Here is a 21,436-nt window from a genome sequence, read left to right as displayed (position 1 = left end):
AATGAAGATCTTTCCTTATATTAACACCTAGGTATTTACAATGATCCCCAAAGGGAACTTTCACCCCATCAATGCAGTAATTAAAACTGAGAGGACTTTTCCTATTTGTGAAACTCACAACCTGACTTTTATCCCCGTTTATCATCATACCATTGCCTACTGTCCATCTCACAACATTATCAAGGTCATTTTGCAGTTGCTCACAATCTTGTAACTTATTTATTACTCTGTACAGAATAACATCATCTGCGAAAAGCCTTATCTCTGATTCCACTTCTTTACACATATCATTGATATATATAAGAAAACATAAAGTTCCAATAATATTGCCTTGAGGAATTCCCCTCTTAATTTTTACAGGGACAGATAAAGCTTCACCTACTCTAATTCTCTGAGTTCTATTTTCTAGAAACAGAAACCTATCCAGTGAGAGATCTGGAAATAGGAACTGAAGAAGATAAATAGTGAACAAAGGGGAATGAATAGTGTAAAGGACCAATCAGTAGAATTCACAGCTAGCCTATTTATTCAAAATATTACTTTTTTCCATTTTCTCCCTGGTTTTTGTTGTTGTTTCTGTCATTTTTGAGCTTTTTCTTTTTTAAAAAAGAAGCAATTATTCAAAATTTTCTTCCATCTAGTAGGTGATCCTCAAAGATCAACAATGAAGTCCTCTGATTTATCCAAAATCCTGCCTCTTTCCCTTTCTGCCCCTTTACTATATTTCTTCATGAAATTTCAAGCATCTACCTCCACAAGTGAGCAGAACACCATGTTCTCCAAAGAAGAAGTCAATATGTAACTTTATGTTGCCTTTATTGCAGGTCTGTTATTCTTTTGCCTTTCTGATTGTTCTGGTTTATTATTATTCTTGATAATATTTTGATGAATACTCTCACGACCTGTAATTGTAGACATGATAATAAGTTATTGGGCTTTTGCCTTGTCATGAAAACAAGGTGAAATTCTTTAGGTTTAGCAGAGAACTTTGCTCCGCGTCTTCAGAAGAAAATCTCGACTTTTCACGAGGAATACTTCTCCAATAATGAAGGTTTGAATTTAAGAATGCTTTACTGTAGGTCAATAGTAAGTTGTACTCTCATTTGTCACCAGATGGTTCACTAAGCTAGCATTCCAAGTAGGAGCTGACGACACCATCTAAGCTCCAATTAAGATGTTACTTGTTACACAATATGTGCGTTGCAAAAGTAACAGCAAGGCCATCAGATGAATCAGGGATGAATGTGGAGAAGAAATAGAAATAAAAATAATAATAATATAAAATAAAGAGCAACAAAAGACTTCCGTAATAATAATAATAATAATAATAATAATAATAATAATAATAATAATAATAATAATAATAATAATAATAATTCATCATCTAATAAAATATATTTAACTTGCCTGTTACAATGCTGAATAATCTTGCAGTTGAGTCCATAGATGCTGTAGCAACCAAATCACTCTGGGGACTAAACCTCACAGACACCACTTCCGCTGTGTGCCCCCAAAATGTCTGATAGCATTCTCCATTTTCAGTTGACCATAATCGAGCAGTTTTATCGAAGGATCCAGTCAGTATTTTATCACTAACATGAAATATCATGAAAATAAATATGGACAAATAGTTTCAATTGCCTGAATAACACAGGATGTGGGAAAAATACCATCTAATAACTGCTGATGGTGATTAAGGGGATTAGGACAATTAAAATGAGGACAGAAACTAACTCTCTAACTCATAATTTTCATCCGGAGTCAATGGGGGGAAAGTAAGGGAATGTAGTTTGCAACTCTAATTTATCAAGTGGGAATCTCGGCAGCTGTTCTGTTTGGTCTCAGTTTGAAGATCATTTGGTTTATATCTCACCGGCTGCATAACGCTACTACCACTTGATTAGTCATAAGCCGTGTTGTGTCTGACCTTGTAGGTGTGTGAGTATCGTCCATAAATGCCATGAAATAGTGCCAAAAATCAACCACCATTTCCTTTCTTCATGCTCATGTTTTGTGCACACACATAGTGAAATGCACCTGGCAGGGTCAAAATGGAAGACAGTATCACAATGGATGAAGCATACATCCATCTCATGGGTAGTGGTCACATTCAGGTGATAACATCGATACCAAGGGGTTCAGCAACTTTCTTCGACATTGCTGAAACAGTTTCTGACTTCGATTTATGGTTGCCGCAGGATTCAGTTATGCGGCTAAGTTGATGATAAGAAGGGCTGAAAAGGAACTTGAAAGTGGATGCAAGACACTTCCAGGAATCTATTATGTCACCCATCTATTAGACAGACTCCCACAACTGTACGGAACAGACTCAAACCAGATGTGGATCAATACGGACTACAGTCGCACTGCCAGTACATCTATGTGTTTTTATCAGAAAATGGAATGGCAATTAGGAATTCGTGTAATTCTTTTTCAGGACATTCCTGTGAAGAGGCCTAATACCAGTCATTGGATTTCTATGCATTTGGACAGTTGAAAGAAAGACTCCATATTGAAAAGAACATGAAAGTGAATGCAAAGACACTTTCAGGAATTCATTAAGTCACCCATCTATCAGACATACTCCCACAACTGTACAAAGCAGACTATCCATGCACTCTGGATGGTCCATGGAGAGCTTGCAGGGAGGAATGGAACAGAATTCCCGTGCCAGTGCTACGCTGGAGTTTGTATCAATAGAAACTTTGATGCTGGGGTTCCAACAGAACATGACTGGTGTTGGCAGTGAGGTAGCCTGAAAATCAGGCGGATATAGTCCAAACGACCTTCTGTATTGTATTCATGCAAAAAATCGGCATTCAGGTTTTGATGGATCTTGCCTTTTCATGACTACTAGGCACCAAAACAGTAGGTTTCACAATATAACTGTGATTTAAGACATCATGGAGACCCCATTTGAGGATTTGGGGTTTCAGACCTTGTCTACAACAAAAATAAGTTACTTGCCTATTCAAATTTAGATGAAAATAGTGAAATAACAAGTTGATTCCTACCCAGATTTTCATTTTCTTGATCCCCATTATTATGACCTATTATTATTGGACAGTATTTTTCATACATCCTGTGCATACCAGATGGATTGTGCACTGATATAAACCAATAAACTATACTAAAAAAATTAACAAATGTTAAATTACTGAAAATAAAGCTTTTTAATTCAATATATTCTTTGATTGTTCAACTTTGGAACTATTGTAATATCCAATAGAGAAGCAAAATCACTCTTACTAAAATGCCTTTACTGTCTATATATGTGCAATAATTGCTCTGCTAGAGTACTGGTATCTAACACTGCTAAAACAACAGCTACTGCATACTGGGATTACTTTACGATAAGCATAATCAGCTGTAAAAAAAAAAACACCCACTTCCCACCCCAAAATACGATCCAGTATAATTCTTGGTTCCCTTTTGATGAAATACCTGTAAACCAATAAGGTGAAGTTGTCATATTAAGCTGTGTTGCAATAGCAGTCAGGACAGGTGAAGGTCCAGGAACTGGCAAGATCTCAATGGGCATAGCAGTTTACCAATGGGACACAGGCTCTACTAAGTTGCTCCTTACTGCCTTGAAAGTGGTAGTCTAGGACAGAAGAGCAATTAAAAGTGGTGAAATATACTTGAACCATCTTTGGTTTGCTGATGATGTTGCACTCAGTAGTGAAGACCTAGAAAAACTAAGAAGTATTAGGAGTTGATTGTAGCCTCAGCAGTGATTGGTTTGGAAATGAACATTAGGAAAACCAAAATCCTCAGCCCGGAGAATGAACACAACAAATACAATATGAATACATCTACCTTGGTCACAAGTCACTAGATACAATTTGGAAAGAACAACTAATGTGCAGAAAGACCTAATTCTTGTGTATTACTTTCGGTTTTCAGTAATTAACAGCAATTTTCATACTGTTAGGGTGTTATAAAAAATTAATTCGTACAACTAAGTAGTATTGTAGTGTAGCAGTAGCTTATACTAATTACCTTGTTGTCTTTGTGAACTATCCTAGACAATATTTATTTCCTTTCATTTTTATATGCAATATTTCTTTCCTTTCATTTTTATATGCAATATTTCTTTCCTTTCATTTTTATTTGCACAGAATAAGTTATTCTATTTTTCCTTTTCTTCCCATTATTCTGTAAATAATGGCTACGCAGTGCAAGTGTAGGAACTGTGGGTGTGGCCAGGCACTAAGGAGTATGAGGGAGGAGTTGGAGAGTTTGAGGGAGATAATTACGATTCTTTCAGAGGACAGAAAGGAAAGTAGGCCTCCCTCAAATAATGTACAGGATACAGTAGGTGTAAAGGAGGTATGGGAAGGAAACGGGGGAACTGTAGCAGACAGGTGGTCTAATGTTTTAAAGGGAAGGACATTGCAGGCTAAGGGCTCTGTTCAGGATCAGAATTCAGGACAGGTGTCTTTGAAAAATCGGTACGAGTCACTCCAGGTAGAACAACCAAGGGAAGACAAGGAACAGGGAACTGTTGCTGATATGCGTGGAAGTAGGAGGAAGGGAAAAGGTAGGAAAGGGAAATGTAGTGCAGTGGAAAGGAAAGGACAGGTGGAACAGGGTCATGGGAGGGAGAAAATGGAGGAGGAAGTAGCTTCTGCAGCAGTGAGAGAAGATAGGGCTGACCAGGAGGAGAGGGATTCAAATGAGGTGGGTAGGGTTGAGGCTCTGGTCATGCGGGATTCCATCGTTAGACATGTGGGGAAAGTGTGCAGAGGAAAGGGAACCAGGGTAGAGTGTTATCCAGGAATCAGGTTGAGGCAGATGTTGAGGAAAGTAGAAGAGAAGGAAGAGGGGAAGGAGAAGGTGGTAGTGTTTCATGTTGGTACTAACAACGCAAGGCAAGCAGATATAAGTACCAACATAGTTGGGGATGTGTGGGATCTGGTAAATGCACCACAGATGAAGTTTAAGGAAGCGGAGATTGTTATCAGTGGAATACTGTGTTGGAGGGATACTGACTGGAAGGTGATTGGGGATTTAAATGAGACTATGGAGTGGGTATGTGGGAAACTGGGAGCGAGATTTCTAGATCCTAATGGGTGGGTAGGAGATAGGGATCTGTGCTCAGATGGCCTTCACTTAAACCGCAGTGGTACATATAAGTTAGGAAACTTGTTTAGAAGGGTTATAGGCAGGTACATTCAGGGAAACAGGGTGGACTAGGGAGCGGTGTTGAGCAAACAGGGAACTGGAAATCAAGTAGGGATGACATAAAAATGTTGGTGCTCAATTGTAGAAGCGTTGTAAACAAAGGAATCGAATTAAGTAATTTAATAGATATATACTTACCAGATATTGTAAAAGGAGTTGAATCATGGCTGAGAAATGATATAATGGATGCAGAAATATTCTCATGGAACTGGAGTGTGTATCGTAGAGATAGGATAGGAATGGTAGGAGGGGGAGTATTCATTCTGGTGAAAGAAGAATTTGTAAGCTATGAAAAAGTTAAAGATGAAAACCATGAAATTCTGGGTGTACGGCTCATCTCTAAAGATAATAGGCAACTTCATGTCTTTGGAGAGAACAGACCGGGAAATGGTAGTGCTGACGCTGATTCAAAATTATTTGATAAGATAATCAGCTATGTGGGAAACGATAAGGAAAGGAACGTGATTGTAGCGGGTGATCTCAATTTACCAAATGTCAATTGGGAAAGTAATGCGAACAACAGGAAGCATGAACAACAAATGGCAAGTAAGTTAATGTGGGAAGGGCACCTGATTCAGAAAGTGATGGAACCAACTAGAGGGAAGAATATTTTGGATGTGGTGCTGATAAAACCAGATGAGCTCTATAGAGAAAACGAAGTAATATATGGTATTAGTGATCACGAAGCTGTTTTTGTAGTAGTTAAAAATAAATGTGAAAGAAAGGAAGGTATTAAAATTAGGACTATTAGGTAGTACAATATGGCTGATAAAAAAAGGCATGAGGGAGTTTAAAAAAAGTAACTACGATCACTGGAAAATGGTAAATAAAAATGCAAACAAATTCTGGGATAGGTTTAAAGCAATTGTTGAGGAATGTGAAAATAGGTTTGTACCTTTAAAGGTGGAAGGAATGGTAAGGATCCACTATATTATAACAGAGAAGTAAAGAGACTAAGAAGGAGGTGCAGGCTCTGGATGACATTGTTGGAAAAGCATTCAGATCGTTACATGTCATAATGAGGGTACTTAAAGGATGCAACAAAGAATTAAAGGAGAAAAGTTACCTTAGTATTGTTCGTCCATTATTGGAATATGCAAACAGTGTTTGGGATCCTCACCAAGAATACCTAATAAAAGTAATAGATAGTCTGCAGAGGAAAGCAGCAAGATTTGTAACAGGGGATTTCAGGAGAAAGAGTAGTGTATCAGAAATGTTAAAGGAACTAGGGTGGGAAACTTTAAGTAAGAGAAGGGAGAAAACTAGACTTATAGGATTATATAGAGCCTATACAGGAGAAGCAGCATGGGGAGATATCCATGAGAGGCTTCAGTTGGAAAATAATTATATCAGCAGGACTGACCACAAATATAAAATTAGAAGGAATTTTAGCAGAAGCGATTGGGGTAAATTTTCATTCATTGGGAAGGGTGTGAAGAAGTGGAACAGTTTACCAGGGGTAGTGTTTGATCCTTTTCCAAAATCTGTACAGATATTCAAGAAGAGTATAAACAGCAACAGAGAAAATAAATGAAATGTTAGAGGGCATTCGACCAGTGCAGGTTAATATAAATAAAAAATGTGTGTGAATAAATTAATTCCATCCCCTGGTCTAAGGAGTTGGACAGCCAAAGTAGGGGACTGCCTGTAGGGGTGAAGTACAGTGGGGACTTTGAGTGCCCTGGGACCGCTACGGTAGCTGTGAAGGCCCTTCAGGAACTCTTAAAGTGGTGGCAAAAGGGGCTCTGGTTAAGACGCAGCAGGTCGTTATGCTACTTAGGTTCCAGAATGGGTAAAGAAAAAAAAAAAGTAAATAAATGCAATGTAAATTTTAATCTTATACCAGTTGTACAGTATCATTTGAAGTAATTCCACATACTGTATATCAGTTGACTATATTTGTAAGTAGTACAGGAGATATTATAAGTAGAATTTTGTAAACAATATAAATTTATTAAGGATGAGCTGTGTGTTTAATAGAAAAAATTGTTAGCGTAAATTATATAATATTGTATTATAGGAAAATTTTCTTCTCTTGTTAATTTAATATTTAGTGCTTGACAATAATGTATTTTAGTGTACCATTTGCCACCGAGGTAGACACCTCATTTGCAAATAAAGAGATTTTGATTTGATTTGAAATAGAGTTACAAATGGTTATGGAAGTAAGGAGAAATTGAAGGAACTTACTAGGAAATTGAATCTATCAAAGAAGTCAGCTAAGGATAACATGATGGCAAGCATAATTGGTGGTCATACAAATCTTGGCGAAAAATGAAAGGGTATGTATAGGTACGTTAATGCAGAAACAGGTTCAAAGAAGGACATTCCAGGAATCATTAATGAACAAGGGGAGTGTGTATGCGAGGATTTTCAAAAGGCAGAAGTACTATACGCGCACTTTATCTTGAGCCCGGATCTCCATAGTAACGAATGGGAACTAGGGCTCAAGAAAAAGTGCGCGTACTATATTCAGTCAGCAGTATGTAAAGATTGTTGGTTACAAGGATAATGTCCAGATAGGGGAGGTGAGTAGTACTAAAGAAGTATTAAAATTTACCTATGATAACAATGACATTTACAGTAAGATACAAAAGTTGAAAACTAGAAAAGCAGCTGGAATTGATAAGATTTCTACTAAAGGCAATGGGTTGGGATATAGTACCATATATGAAATGCTTATTTGATTATTGTTTGGTTGAAGGAGCTATACCAAATGAATGGAGAGTTGCTATAGTAGCTCCTGTGTATAAAGGAAAGGGTGATAGACATAAAGCTGAAACTTACAGGCTAGTCAGTTTGACATGCATTGCATGTAAGCTTTGTAAGACATATTTGCGAAGTTAATAACTGGCTCGACAGAAGGCAGTTTGGGTTTAGGAATGGTTATTCCACTGAAGCTCAGCTTGTAGGATTTCAGCAAGATATAGCAGATATCCTGGATTCAGGAGGCCAAATGGACTGTATCGCGATTGATCTGTCTAAAGCATTTGATAGGGTGGATCACGGGAGACTGCTGGAAAAAATGAGTGCAATTGGACTTGACAAAAGAGTGACTGAATGGGTGGCTATATTTCTAGAAAATAGAACTCAGAGAATAGATTAGGCGAAGCTTTATCTGACCCTGTAATAATTAAGAGGGGAATTCCTCAACGTAGTATTATTGGACCTTTATGTTTTCTTATATATATCAATGATATGTGTAAAGACATGGAATCAGAGATAAGGCTTTTTGCAGATGATGTTATTTTTTACACAGTAATAAATAAGTTACAAGATTGTGAGCAGCTGCAGGGTGACCTCGATAGTGTTGTCAGATGGACGGTGGGCAATGGTATGATGATAAACGGGGTTAAAAGTCAGGTTGTGAGTTTCACAAATAGGAAAAGTCCTCTCAGTTTTAATTACTGCGTTGATGGGGTGAAAGTTCCTTTCGGGGATCATTGTAAGTACCTAGTTGTTAATATAAGAAAAGACCTTCATTGGGGTAATCACATAAATATGATTGTTAATAAAGGGTACAGATCTCTGCACATGGTTATGAGGGTATTTAGGGGTTGTAGTAAGGATGTAAAGGAGAGAGCATATAAGTCTCTGGTAAGACCCCAACTAGAGTATGGTTCCAGTGTATGGGACTCTCACCAGGATTACTTGATTCAAGAACTGGAAAAATCTACAGAAAAGCAGCTTGATTTCTTCTGGGTGATTTCTGACAAAAGAGTAGCGATACAAAAATGTTGCAAAGTTTGGCCCGGGTCGAGCTGCTCGATTAAGTGGTATGTTCTGAGCTGTCAGTGGAGAGATGGCGTAGGAGGACATCGGTGGTTGAATAAGTTTGAGTGATGTCTTTAAAAGTAGGAAAGATCACAATATGAAGATAAAGTTGGAATTCAAGAGGAGAAACTGGGGCAAATATTCATTTATAGGAAGGGGAGTTAGGGATTGGAATAACTTACCAAGGGAAATGTTCAATAATTTTCCAATTTCTTTGCGATCATTTAAGAAAAGGCTAGGAAAACAACAGATAGGGAATCTGCCACCTGGGCAACTGCCCTAAATGCAGATCAGTTGTGATTGATTTGATTGAAATTCCCCAAAAGAATAAGAATGAGTTGGGCAACATTTAGGAAACTTAAATTCATTCAAACCAACAAAAATGAAACTGTTTAGACTGAAGACCAAAGCATATGATATTTGTATCCTACTAGCAACACCTTACGGTCTGGAATCGGTGACTCTGACAGAAGGAAATACTTGTAAAGCACAATGTTTACAGTGTACTATGGAAAGACAGATGTTGGATAGGCCTATCAGTTTTAGGGATGGGATTTATTCAGTAGAAACTCAAAGAAGAATACAGGTCAATGATGTACATTTTAGTCTTATTCGATAAATTATCTGGCTCATGGACTGGGTGTTTCTGTTTGTCTCAATGCATATACACACAACACACCACTCTACCAACCACCATACAAAAATGCAATAGTGAAATAGATCCCTGCAAATAGCGTTGACACCAAGAAAGACATCTATATATAAAGTAAGAGTTTTGTCTGTACATTGCTGAGAATTTAAAAATAATGGTATTTCTGTATTGGTCATGTCCATGGTAACAAGGAAATACACTTTTTATTCTTCTGTCATTTCTGTCTGTCTGTATGTATGTACGTGCATCACGAGAAAACGGCTGAAGAGAATTTAATAAAAATCGGTATGTAAAGTCAGGGAATAAGTCACTACAATCTAGGCCATAAATAATTTTGTCCACCCTGGTTGAAATGGCAGTTTAGGAGAAGGCATCTAAAATTTAATTTTTAATTACCTATGTTATTGGTCCTATCAAAAAGTACTACATAAGTCACAGAGAATACAATTTCTGATCATTTATGTCTTATTCTTCTTTTTTTTTTTGCTATTTGCCTTACATCGCACCGACACAGATAGGTCTTATGGCGACGATGGGATAGGAAAGGCCTAGGAGTGGGGAGGAAGGAGCCATGGCCTTAATTAAGGTACAGCCCCAGCATTTGCCTGGTCTGAAAATGGGAAACCACGGAAAACCATCTTCAGGGCTTCCGACAGTGGGGTTTGAACCCACTATCTCCTGGATGCAAGCTCACAGCTGCGCGACCCTAACCGCATGACCAACTCACCCGGTTGTCTGTCCTATTCTGTTTTACCGTACCAACTATGATAAGATTGGTGGTGGTGTTAAGAGGAAGTACAACTAGGCAACCATCCTCTATCCAACACTAATCAGAGGAAAAAATATGGATGCTCTAATATCAGAGTTGGAAGACAACTACATGTGAAGGCCTGTAATATAGAAAGCTCACAAAATTGATCTCAACAACGTTACCCTGACCTTTGTTTGTTGTGATGTGCTTCGTGTCTTCTGCTGCTGCTCGTCTCCGATAGATGGGATTACTGCTGCATACCGAGTATAACAGCCTGACTGAATATTGGCGGGAAGTAGCTGGGGAGTTAGATAACTCTCTTCTTTAGCATGCCATTCCTCTTGTTCACAAATTTGCTGATAACTACTGGTAAGTAATACAATGTTTCATCATAGTATTCCAGCTATTCCATCCCTATTCTGAGGCACTGGCTGGAATGAGCAGTGTGCACATTTAACGTAATAATGGCAGAGAAGTGTTCACTGCTGTCTGTGTCCTGGTAATTCCAGCTCTGGAACTTTGGACTGTTAGATCGGCAGTCTAGTACTGTTCATTAAAAGAGAAAATGTGCGGTTTTTCATTTGATCGAGTATTTCATATGATGGCATTGCTTTTAATTGCGACCTTCCTACTGATGTAATTGTAATGAACTATGTTGAATTCAGTTGGGAAAACATCAAAGACAGTCTTTCTGAGGATGTAAAAAGGCAGGTGGAGAGTGAGTGTCTGCCATTATAACATCATAATGAAAACTCCCCAACTTAATTGTAACTGATAGTAGGCAAGAGGGCCTGCCATTACACTGAAAATTCCCTAACCCTGTCGTCACATGAGAAAAGATGTATGGTGACTCCCCGTCGCATTTCTGTGGTAACATTAAGAACTATGCAATTTACTACAATCTTACTCGCAACGTGTGTGCTACTTAACCTAGAATTATGTATACAGTGCAGGATTCCGTAACGAAGCATGGGTACATCAGCTAATCTGGCTATAAAACTGGGCTTAATCCTTAAGTATTATCCAAGTAACTGGAAAAAGGCTAGGAAGTGGAAGAAGAACAAGAAAATGAACAAGGAAATGCAATTTTTAGTTTTACATCATGTCTGTCTGTCTGTCTGTCCAGTTCCTGTTCTTGTGATAGTCTTTTATACAGTAATAATTAAGTAGTTGCAATTGTACAGTAACTCTAAATTTGAGTTCTTATTTAGTACAAATATTTTTCACAAAAAACTATTCCTTTTTTAGTTCCCTGGAATTTCTGTTAACGAGAATACACTGTACTTTGGCTGTCACTGAGAATTAACATACTGAGTCAATATAGAGCTAATAGTTGCATTAACCCGTTAACTGGGGAGCGCGCGATACGGTAACTCTGTTCTGGTGGGGACGAATTTTCGTAACTCGAAAAATAATCAAATAAATTCAAGAAACCTTCCAAATTTTGATATACTTGATAATAAAATGCTACGTATATCCTAATTCTGATATAGAAAGTGATTTTTTGCCTATTTGTTAATATTTGTGGGTGTTATAGTTTTGGAACAAAAACGACCTAAGTCTCGTACTAACTTCTGTATATTACAAATATAAATTTATTTTTGGAATATCTATATTTTCATATTAATTTCAGGAAAATTAAAAGCCTATACACTGCAAATACACTTTATCATTAACTAATCTACAATTTCTGAAATAAATACCGCAGTTGAGAGAAATACTTTTCATTCAGGGTTTGCAATCGCAGTAATAAGTTGAGAGTAAGTACTTACAGTGGTAGCCTGGTTCTAATCGTCTTCTCACAATAATTACTTCTTTATCGGAATGAATTTACACATCAGGACTGATTTCACTAATTATATTATTTACACTAGTCACACAGTTTACATCTCATGCACTGTTTTTACACATCTTGCATGTGATAAGCACAGAAACACGGAGCTGCACAGAGAGCGACGTCGCAGTCACTGCACCTGTAGATTGTTTCACGTCTCTCTCTTTTCGCCAGACACACCACGCACCTCTTCACACCGTGCTGCCTTCTTCCCGATGGTGGATTCACATCAGGAAAATGCCTACCGCTGAATCTTTCTGTGGGAGCAGCGGGAAGTGGTCTAACTGAAAGGACAGGCATTGCTTCAGCGGGGGTTGAACCTGTGTACTTTTCGAGGATTTTATCGATGAGGTGAATTCTGAACTGCATCATTTTCCTCCATGTTGCCGGAAAATGATGAATGAATTGAATACCACGAGGTCCAGAAGATGCTGGAAAATTTTCTGGTAATATTTCTTCATTCGCTTCCTTGCTGTGGAGTACATAATGACGTACTGATCGGAAAGGTCAACTCCCCCCATAGAATCATTGTAGTCTATGCAAACTACAGGTTTCTCTTTGGTTTCGTCCTTTCCTCTGATAGGGACAGTTCGCATTTCAGCATCGTGGATACTACTGAGCATGCAAACATCTCTCTTGTCCTTCCATTTTAGAACCATGAGTTTCTTTCGATAAGCAGCCGTTACCTCTCCCTTCTTCAGCTTTTTACTCATAAGTTCCTTAGGGAGATTTTTCCGGTTGGTTCTTACTGTACCCACTGCGTCAGTATCGAGGTCATTTAGCAGGTCGTATAATTCAGGGCTGCTATAGTAGTTGTCCATTCCTATCAGGTATCCTTGTTTCAGTAGATTATCTGCCAGAGTACACACAATTCTCATCGGCTTGGAAGACTGTGATAGATCGATGCCATGGACTTCACTCTTGAGTTCTGTTGATTTTCCTGTGTACCACAACATATTCCACACGTAACCCGTTTTCGCTTCACAAATTTTGTAAGATTCCATTCCGAACCAGGACCTTTTCTTTGGAATGTATACCTTCCAACCAAGGCGACCTTTCCATAGAAGAAGGCTTTCGTCTATGGATAGCTGGTCATCCGGGATGTAAGCCTGTTGAAACATTTTCACAAAGTGATCGAAGACTGGCTTTACCTTGTATAGTTCAGGAGGCATCTGCCCATCGCAGGCCTCATTGTCAGAAAAATGGAGAAATTTCAAGAGAAGGAAAAACCTCTTTTCCGTCATGGTCTCGTAAAATATGGGCGTGGCCAGTAACTTGTTACGAGAAAAATAATGCCCCATTGTAGGTTTGTGGTTAATCCCTTGAAGAAGCAAAAGTCCGAATAAAAGTTTTATTTCATCCTTATTTGTAGGTATCCAGTCTTTTTCCCTACTCCTCCGTTTCATTTTGTGAACCACGAATTTTCTGCTGCGCATAAATATTAGTTTGCTCAGCAATATACTTATAGATAGTATCGTCCACAAACAGTTCGTAAATATCCTCTGGAGTCTTTACATCCATAAACTGTCCTTTTACTCCAGGAATGAACTTTGTTGGAAATCTACTCCTTTTCTGTCCATCTTCTACCCACGTAATAGGCCCTGACATATCACTGCAGTTTGAATCTGCCTGTATCTCTCCATCGTCACTGTCGTCATCCGAGGTGTTACTTTCGAACCCGCGACCATTCGCTGTGATAGCACCAGAATGCTGTCCTGTACCACATGCGCCTCCTTCTCCAGAGAACGAATTATCTTCACTATCTGAATGGAAGTCACTGAAGTCATCGTCCTCGTCGCTAAACTCCAACATTTCATGTACAAATGAACGCAAGCTGTCATCACGTAATTCTTCAACTCAATGTCGTTTAGAAGACATAATTATGACTGAAAAGTACTCTTATGAAACAATAGAAGTGCAACACATCTATAAGTTCAAATTCACTCCTCCCCGAAATTACAGTACTCCTTTTCACACTGATATACAGTTCCCAGTCTCATAAAACACTAAAGTATTCGAGTAAGCACATAGCAAGGACGCAGCTGATTAGCCTAGTTCCCGTGCGAGGCGAACACATAGCGCGCTTTTGCACGGAAGCGAATTATGTTGAATGATATACATCTCTCTCTGATCTGTTTCTGTTAAGCGGAAGTATTTACTAAAAATACCACTTAATGACAGGGGTATGCAGATAACGAGGACTGAATTTCATAACTCTGGCTAAGCTGAGAGTCGAGGAAAAAAATAAAATAGCAGCGTACGACTGAAGTCGCTCTCCCCACCTGGCTGGTTATTTCCTCGAGCGACTTAAGTCGCGCTCCCCAGTATACGGGTTAACTGTAAGGGACTCTGTGGTTGGACATTATCTAATGCTCGGATCAAAGGAAGCAATCAGCCTTAACATCAGATAATCAACCTTGTCTCTACTGTACTCTTCTATTCAGCAGCATCCAGGTTCACAACAATCTGCAGAACCTCTCTCCTCTTCTCTTTTCTACTGATGAAGGATGTGATGCTTTGCACCAGTTTATAACTTTTCTTCTATTAGTATGCTATCCCTTACCTGATTGGATGCTGATCTCCATCCTCCCGTAACTTGCAAAATTCTCTGATTTATTAGCTCTCCTAACTGTATTTCCCAGAATGTATGTCGATGGCTTAGTGCACAAACATTGTATGTCCATTTATGGCCAGTTTAGAGTTAATACCATATTTGGATGTCTCTCAAACATTTCTAGCTAATTCACAATTATAGTATGTCCAAATAATAGGGAACATGCTGATTTCCAAGGTGCAAATATTGCATGTCCTAGTTAAATCAACAACTCTACTTCACGAATGTTGTATGTCCCATATAATAACTTTAACCTGGGTATGTCCATTTGGTTTTCATTTCACTTGAAGGTGTAAATATTCTATGTCCAGACATACTATTTTGCTGTTGAAAATTTCAAGTTCTTACTGCCCCAATGGAGCATAAATATTGTATGTCCTGGACACTGTTTTGAAAGATTTAAGACATATTTATAAAAGAACAGTGATTATTCAATTTTATTTAATTACTTGTTAATCATACCTTGTGATTTTATTTAATAATAAATGATGAAAAAAGAATGTTGAAATCAATTCCTTTGAGGAATACAACATTTGTGCCTTGAAGTTCTCTTTCTCATTGTTAGTGACAAATGTTGTATGTCCCAACATTCCATTAAAATATAGTGAATAATTCCTTTACTGATGCACAAAAATGTGGTTCAGTTGTTGAAATGCAATTACAAAGAAATAATCTACAGATGAGTAACACTGGCTACAGCTATATTATTTGTCGTAAGTAACTGCAACTTCATAAACTTTCAATTTGAGTTTTCTCAGAATGATGATTTTTGGACATACAATGTTTGTGCACTAAGCCATCGATGTTATCTTGATTGATAGTGTAAGTTACATAGTAGGTTTATCAATTGATTTCCCATGCTAGAATCTGAATCTAATTAATGTTATTAGGAATAAAACATTGATTGTTTTAATGAACTAATTGAATTGAGGATGACCCAATCAGTACACACATACACATGGTCAATGATACTAGACTATGAATGACAACACTTCATTAATTACAGTCTATTTAAAGAAGTGCATTGTTCTCACAATGGGTCTTTTGCTTGCAGACTTTAACTGGAATGGGTGAACCTCCATAATCATGACTGACAGTTTTCACCTTACAGTTTTCTGTGCATGCACCACAGCCACTTCACACAGAAACTCCATGCAGTCAGATTCCAAAGCAAGTCCCTTGGCCATCACAACATATGACTGCTATAGGCCTACACCTGGTTTGACTCCAGTCAAGATGTTCTCCTCTTCGAGGTGAGCTTGCCTATATATAATTTATTATTAAGTTCTAATACCTTCCAAGTATAGCCAGAATCTGAGTGTTCTGGTTCTGCCTTCCAGAAAGGGACAATGGAAGCAAAATGCTGTCACATGCCTGCAGGCTGAGTGGTAACTTACCAACTTTGACTCACTCATCCCTTCGAGGAACTAACTATTGGAGCTTCAAGTGAGCTGACAGTTGCATTATCATGTAACAATATAGTACTCTAGAACTGGGATTTCAAACGCACTTAAATTCGGGAAACAGGAATAAGGTCTATCTCTTTGACAATGACTACAAATTCAAATTCCTCTTTGTTTACTTAATTACATCAGTGCAAGATATGATCATTAGAAGCACAAATATATTTACGAACTTGTCTTGCAATGAGCCATTTAAGACTCTGAACTGCATCCTGTGGAATTTTATTTCATCCTTATTAAAGTAAGTGTTTCAGTTACTGAATGTAAAGGACAGGATGATGACTTTTTCTTGTAATTTTCCCAACATATCCAGAACATATTAAGTGGAGATCCAAGAACCTACAGTAATAGCACATTATATAGTCACAATTGCATTCGGGAGATAATGGGTTCGAACCACACTGTTGGAAGCCCTGAAGATGGTTTTCGATGATTTCCCATTTTCATATTGGGCTGTACCTTCATTAAGGCTACGGCCGCTTCCTTCCCACTCCTAGCCCTTTCCTATCCCATTGTCAACATAGATCTATCTGTGTCGGTGTGACACAAAGCAAATTGAAAAAAAAAAAAAAAACCCACATCGTCTCAAACAATATCCTTCAATATCCATGTCAAGTATAGAAGGGCATCATTATGATGACATCCCAATTTTAAGATTGTGAGCTGTTGAATTGATTATTCCAACATCATACAATTGCTACATGTCTTCAGCAAACATGAAACAGAACTTCACTTTGGACATAAATATTATCGCTATTTGCTTTATGTCGCACCGACACAGATATGTCTTATGGTGACGATGGGATAGGAAAGGCCTAGGAAGTGGAAGGAAGCGGCCATGGCCTTGATTAAGGTACAGCCCCGGCATTTGCCTGGTGTGAAAACGGGAAACCACGGAAAACCATCTTCAGGGCTGCCGACAGTGGGGCTCGAACCCACTATCTCCCAACTACTGGATACTGGCCGCACTTAAGCGACTGCAGCTATTGAGCTCGGTATAAATATTATCATTACTTGAATTAAAGCAATATAAGAAATCATCACCAAAGACGACTACACAAGAACCTCATTTATCTGGATTAAGTGGGGCTGGAACTGATCTGGACTGTCGAAATTCCGGATAATATGGAAAAAAATAAAAAACAAATACAGTACACGTAACACAATCTATTAACATAAGTTGTACACTTATCACCTTTCTTCAATTGTACAAAAAAAAAAATATAAGAACACTTTTCTTACATTTACGACTATGTTTTATGCACTAAAATAATGTGTGAGTTTTTTCTGTTTTACATTTGTATAGCATTTGCATGCAGCACGATCACAAAGACATTTTAATAACATCAGTTCTGCTGGTGTGGTTTCAGTCTGGGATTCTAAATAGGCTATCAGTTTGTCCAGCTGCACTGTTACCTCTCCAGGAGTCATTGTTTCTTCTGATGGAGCGCTGGTTTCATTTTTGATTTAATTATCACTCTCGTCATTACCTGCCAAGGAACAAGAGACAATAATTTCTTCATCTGTCATTATGTCATAGCCTGAATTACAGTCATTTTTCACCCAGTCATTTACGTCGTTCTCATCTTCATGCGTGCAAATGTGTCATGGAACTCAGAAGAGTCCACAACTTCACAAACCTCAGTGGTAGATGCACAGATAGAATGCCATAGATGTTTCCAAGACTTTTAAATTGTCATTTTACTAACTTGATCCCATGCAGATGCATTCATATAAATAATGTCTTTCATATTTATTGATTTCAATGCCAAAATTACATCATATTCCCCCTCTTCTTCAATCAGTTTGCTGAGTTGCTGCCTCCTGTATAACCACTTGATGTTTTCCAATACACCCTGGTCCATTGGTTGCAACAGAGGTGTTACATTAGGTGGCAGAAATTTCACTCGGATATCACCACTGATCAACTCTTCCACTCCCGAATGTGACGGCACAATGTCAATGAAAAAAATGGCCTTCAGTGGCAAACCTTGTTTCATTAAAAACCTTTTTACATTCAGCACGAAGTCTTCTTGGAACCAGTTTTTGAAAGTTCCATTGTCATCCATGCATTCTTTTGGGATGTGTAAGAAACCGGCAAGGCAGATCGATTCACATTTTTAAGAGCACGGGGATTTTTTTTTTTTCCCTATTAACAGGAGAGGAAATTTATATCCTCCAGATGCATTGATGCATGCCATAATTGTAATGCGATCTTTACTTCTTTTATAACCCCTTGCCAATTCATCTAATTTAGATGCTAGTGTCTTATTTGGTAGCATGCAATAAAACAGCTCATTTTCATCAGCGTTGTATATCTGATCTAGCGTTAAGTTATTGGAGCAAATACGGTAATGTCCTGAAATTACTTTATGAAACTGTCAACAGCAACTTTATCCCCTGAAAAACTTTCACCATCCACTGAAAGCTGGCGTATGACTTGATGAGCTTTCCACCTCTCCAACCAACCCTGACTAGCTGTGAAGTTAGGATTTCCACTTGCTAGCTTGCTGTTTAAACTAAGCGCCTTTTCTTGTAAAACCGGCCCTGAAATCAGAACACCATGCTCTCTTTTTTCACTGTACCACATGAATAATGCATCATCTAGAGTTTCATTTCTAGCTTTCTTTACTGTGGTACGATCCTCTAAACTATCTATCATCATAATTTTAAAGCAGAAATCTTCGATTTCTTTTTAGTTTTTCTTCCAATCAGATACAGTTGAAGTCCATATGCCATAAGTCTACAGCAATATTTTTCAAAAGTTCTCCTTTGTCCAGCCTGTTTAATGCTTCTAACTTTTTGTCCATGGAAACAACCACTTTCTTCCGTTTTGAAGCCATTTCATGCTCACTCAAACAATACTATACTGCACAGGATAATACTGTAACTGTACAATGTGGTGTTAACCTTCAGCTACTGATGTGGTCTCTCACAGACTGCTGGATATGATAACTCATTCCCTTCCTGTTGCAATGTTGTGGTTTTCTCATAAAAATAAAATGTCATGTATCATATCTTATATATAACTTAAGGAAAACAACATTGAGGTTATGTGTTGGTAACTCCTATGATTTTCGTCGAGTGGTTTATCTTCGTTTGTTTTGTTCTTTGGACGTTTTAATTGCTTCGTGTGTGTGAATGTCAGTTGTAGTCAACAGCTCGTAATAAGTGGATGTGTGTGAGGAAGCTGGTGTTTATGGTATAATCTGATGTCCTAAACCAGTGTAAGTGAGCTGAAATGAAAATATATCAACAGGTTATGGGCCCAGAGCTCCAGAGCGCCAAAACGCCGCAGTAAATTTTGGACAATATAAGTTGAAATGGAGTAACGAGAATTAACAGACGAAGCTTATGACATTATTGATGGGAAAAATGGCGACCTCGTGGATCGGTGAAGAAACACTGAATAGGTTGAGGCATGAGAGATACGGACATGTTCATTCTGAAGCTTTGTTTAAAATACCTATGTTAGAATTGAAAAGAAGTAATGATATTAATAATTGTTCTGCATGCATTCAGGGGAAACTAAGTAACAAGGGAGTACCTAAATCTTGTGAGCGTAAGGGAGAAAAACCACTTGATGTTGTGCACACTGATGTAACTGGAAAAATTAGTCCTGTTATAAAGAGGAAAACAATGAGACTGTTAATAGGTATTGCAGTACATAAAGGTTGGACGGTAGAACATCTAGATGTAACTAGTGCTTACTTAAATAGTGAAATCAGTTGTACTGCATACATGGAATAATCAGAATTGTTTGTAGAAAAGGATGTCCAAAATTATGCATGTAAATTGAAGCAAAGCATCTATGGACTACCTAATTCGAGTAAAGACTGGAATGCTTGTGTTGATGCTATAATTAGAAGACTAGATTTTAAGAAATGTGTCAAAGAACCATGTGTGTATGTAAAGGAGTGTTGTATTATTGGCTTGTATATTGACGACATAATTGCAATAGGTGACAAAGAGGTTGTTAAGTTGGTTAAAATAAGGTTGGCTGATGAGTTAGAGATTAAAGATCTAGGGAAAGCAACAAACATACTGTCAATAAAAATAGAACAGACAACAGAAGGGGTTATGTTGAGTCAAAGTTTGTACATTGACAAATTACTTGCTGATTTTTCCATGAGTGACTGTAAACAGAGTAAGACTATTTTACCAAGCTGGTATTCAGCAGCTGAAAATGATGAGCAGGAATTTGATTGTACCATTTATCGCAGTGCAGTAGGAAGTTCACTATATTTGTCAAATAATACTAGACCTGACATTGCATTTGCGGTAAGTAAAGTTAGTCAAAATTGTCAAAAACCTAAGATTAAAGATTAGAAAGAAGTGAAGCACATCATGAGATATCTATGTGGTACTAGAGATTTAAAGTTGTGTTTCAAAAATTGTGAGGAGTCAGTACAAGTGTTCTGTGATGCAGATTGGGGAGGAGATACTGAGTCTAAAAGATCAGTGAGTGGGTATGTAACCACAGTGGCAGGGGGAACAGTATCATGGTATAGTAAGAAACAGAGTTGTATTGCTAGATCTACCATGGATGCTGAATACATGGCAATGGCAGAGGTATCTCGAGAAGTAACTTGGATGAAAGATTTGCTATCAGAGCTAGGGCTGGAAAGGTTTATGGATATACCTTGTAAAGTTTTTGCTGAAAATGCAGCAGCAATTAAATTGAGTAAAAACGATATTGTGAGTGAAAGGTCAAAACATATTGACATCATGTACCACGTATGTAGAGAGCTAGTAGAAAAGGGGTTCACTGAGTTTGTATATGTAGTATCAGAGAGAAATGCTGCAGACTTGTTCACAAAGAATTTATCTGGCAACAAGCATCTTAGTGATAGTTCATGGCTGCCTTCCAGAACAAGCTCATCAGGGGCTGAGAAGAATTTAGATTGATGGAGAGACAATGTTTATCAAGCTTTCTTTCCATTCTACACGTCTCATATTAGGATTGAAGATTGTTTTTGTTCCATTGTGGTTTTCTTGTTTGCATTTGTCTTCTCCTTGTTTTGATCCTGCTTCCCAAAGTGACCTGATGTTACAGTAGAATAGTCACACTACTGTGAAGAATAGGACATACACAAAAACCTTGTTTATCCGGCCCTCATTAATCTGGATCTCCAGTTTATCCAGATCGAAAATAATGAAA

The 21,436-nt window shown here is 38.0% G+C and overlaps 1 protein-coding gene across 1 annotated transcript in view; it reads right to left on the bottom strand.

Annotated features, from left to right (window-relative positions):
* The window catches only part of LOC136863694 (dynein assembly factor with WD repeat domains 1), a 277,042-nt gene that overhangs the window by 170,798 nt on the left and 84,808 nt on the right, over window positions 1–21,436 (bottom strand). Inside the window, exon 4 of the mRNA XM_068226039.1 lies at window positions 1,408–1,592. Within this exon, the coding sequence (XP_068082140.1) occupies window positions 1,408–1,592 (185 nt within the window). The remainder of the gene's footprint in view (window positions 1–1,407; window positions 1,593–21,436) is intronic.

This window comes from Anabrus simplex, chromosome 2, assembly GCF_040414725.1.
Source record: "Anabrus simplex isolate iqAnaSimp1 chromosome 2, ASM4041472v1, whole genome shotgun sequence".
NCBI lineage: Eukaryota > Metazoa > Arthropoda > Insecta > Orthoptera > Tettigoniidae > Anabrus > Anabrus simplex.
Note: the sequence above shows the minus strand (reverse complement) of the source record. Positions and strands in the feature narration are given on the sequence as shown.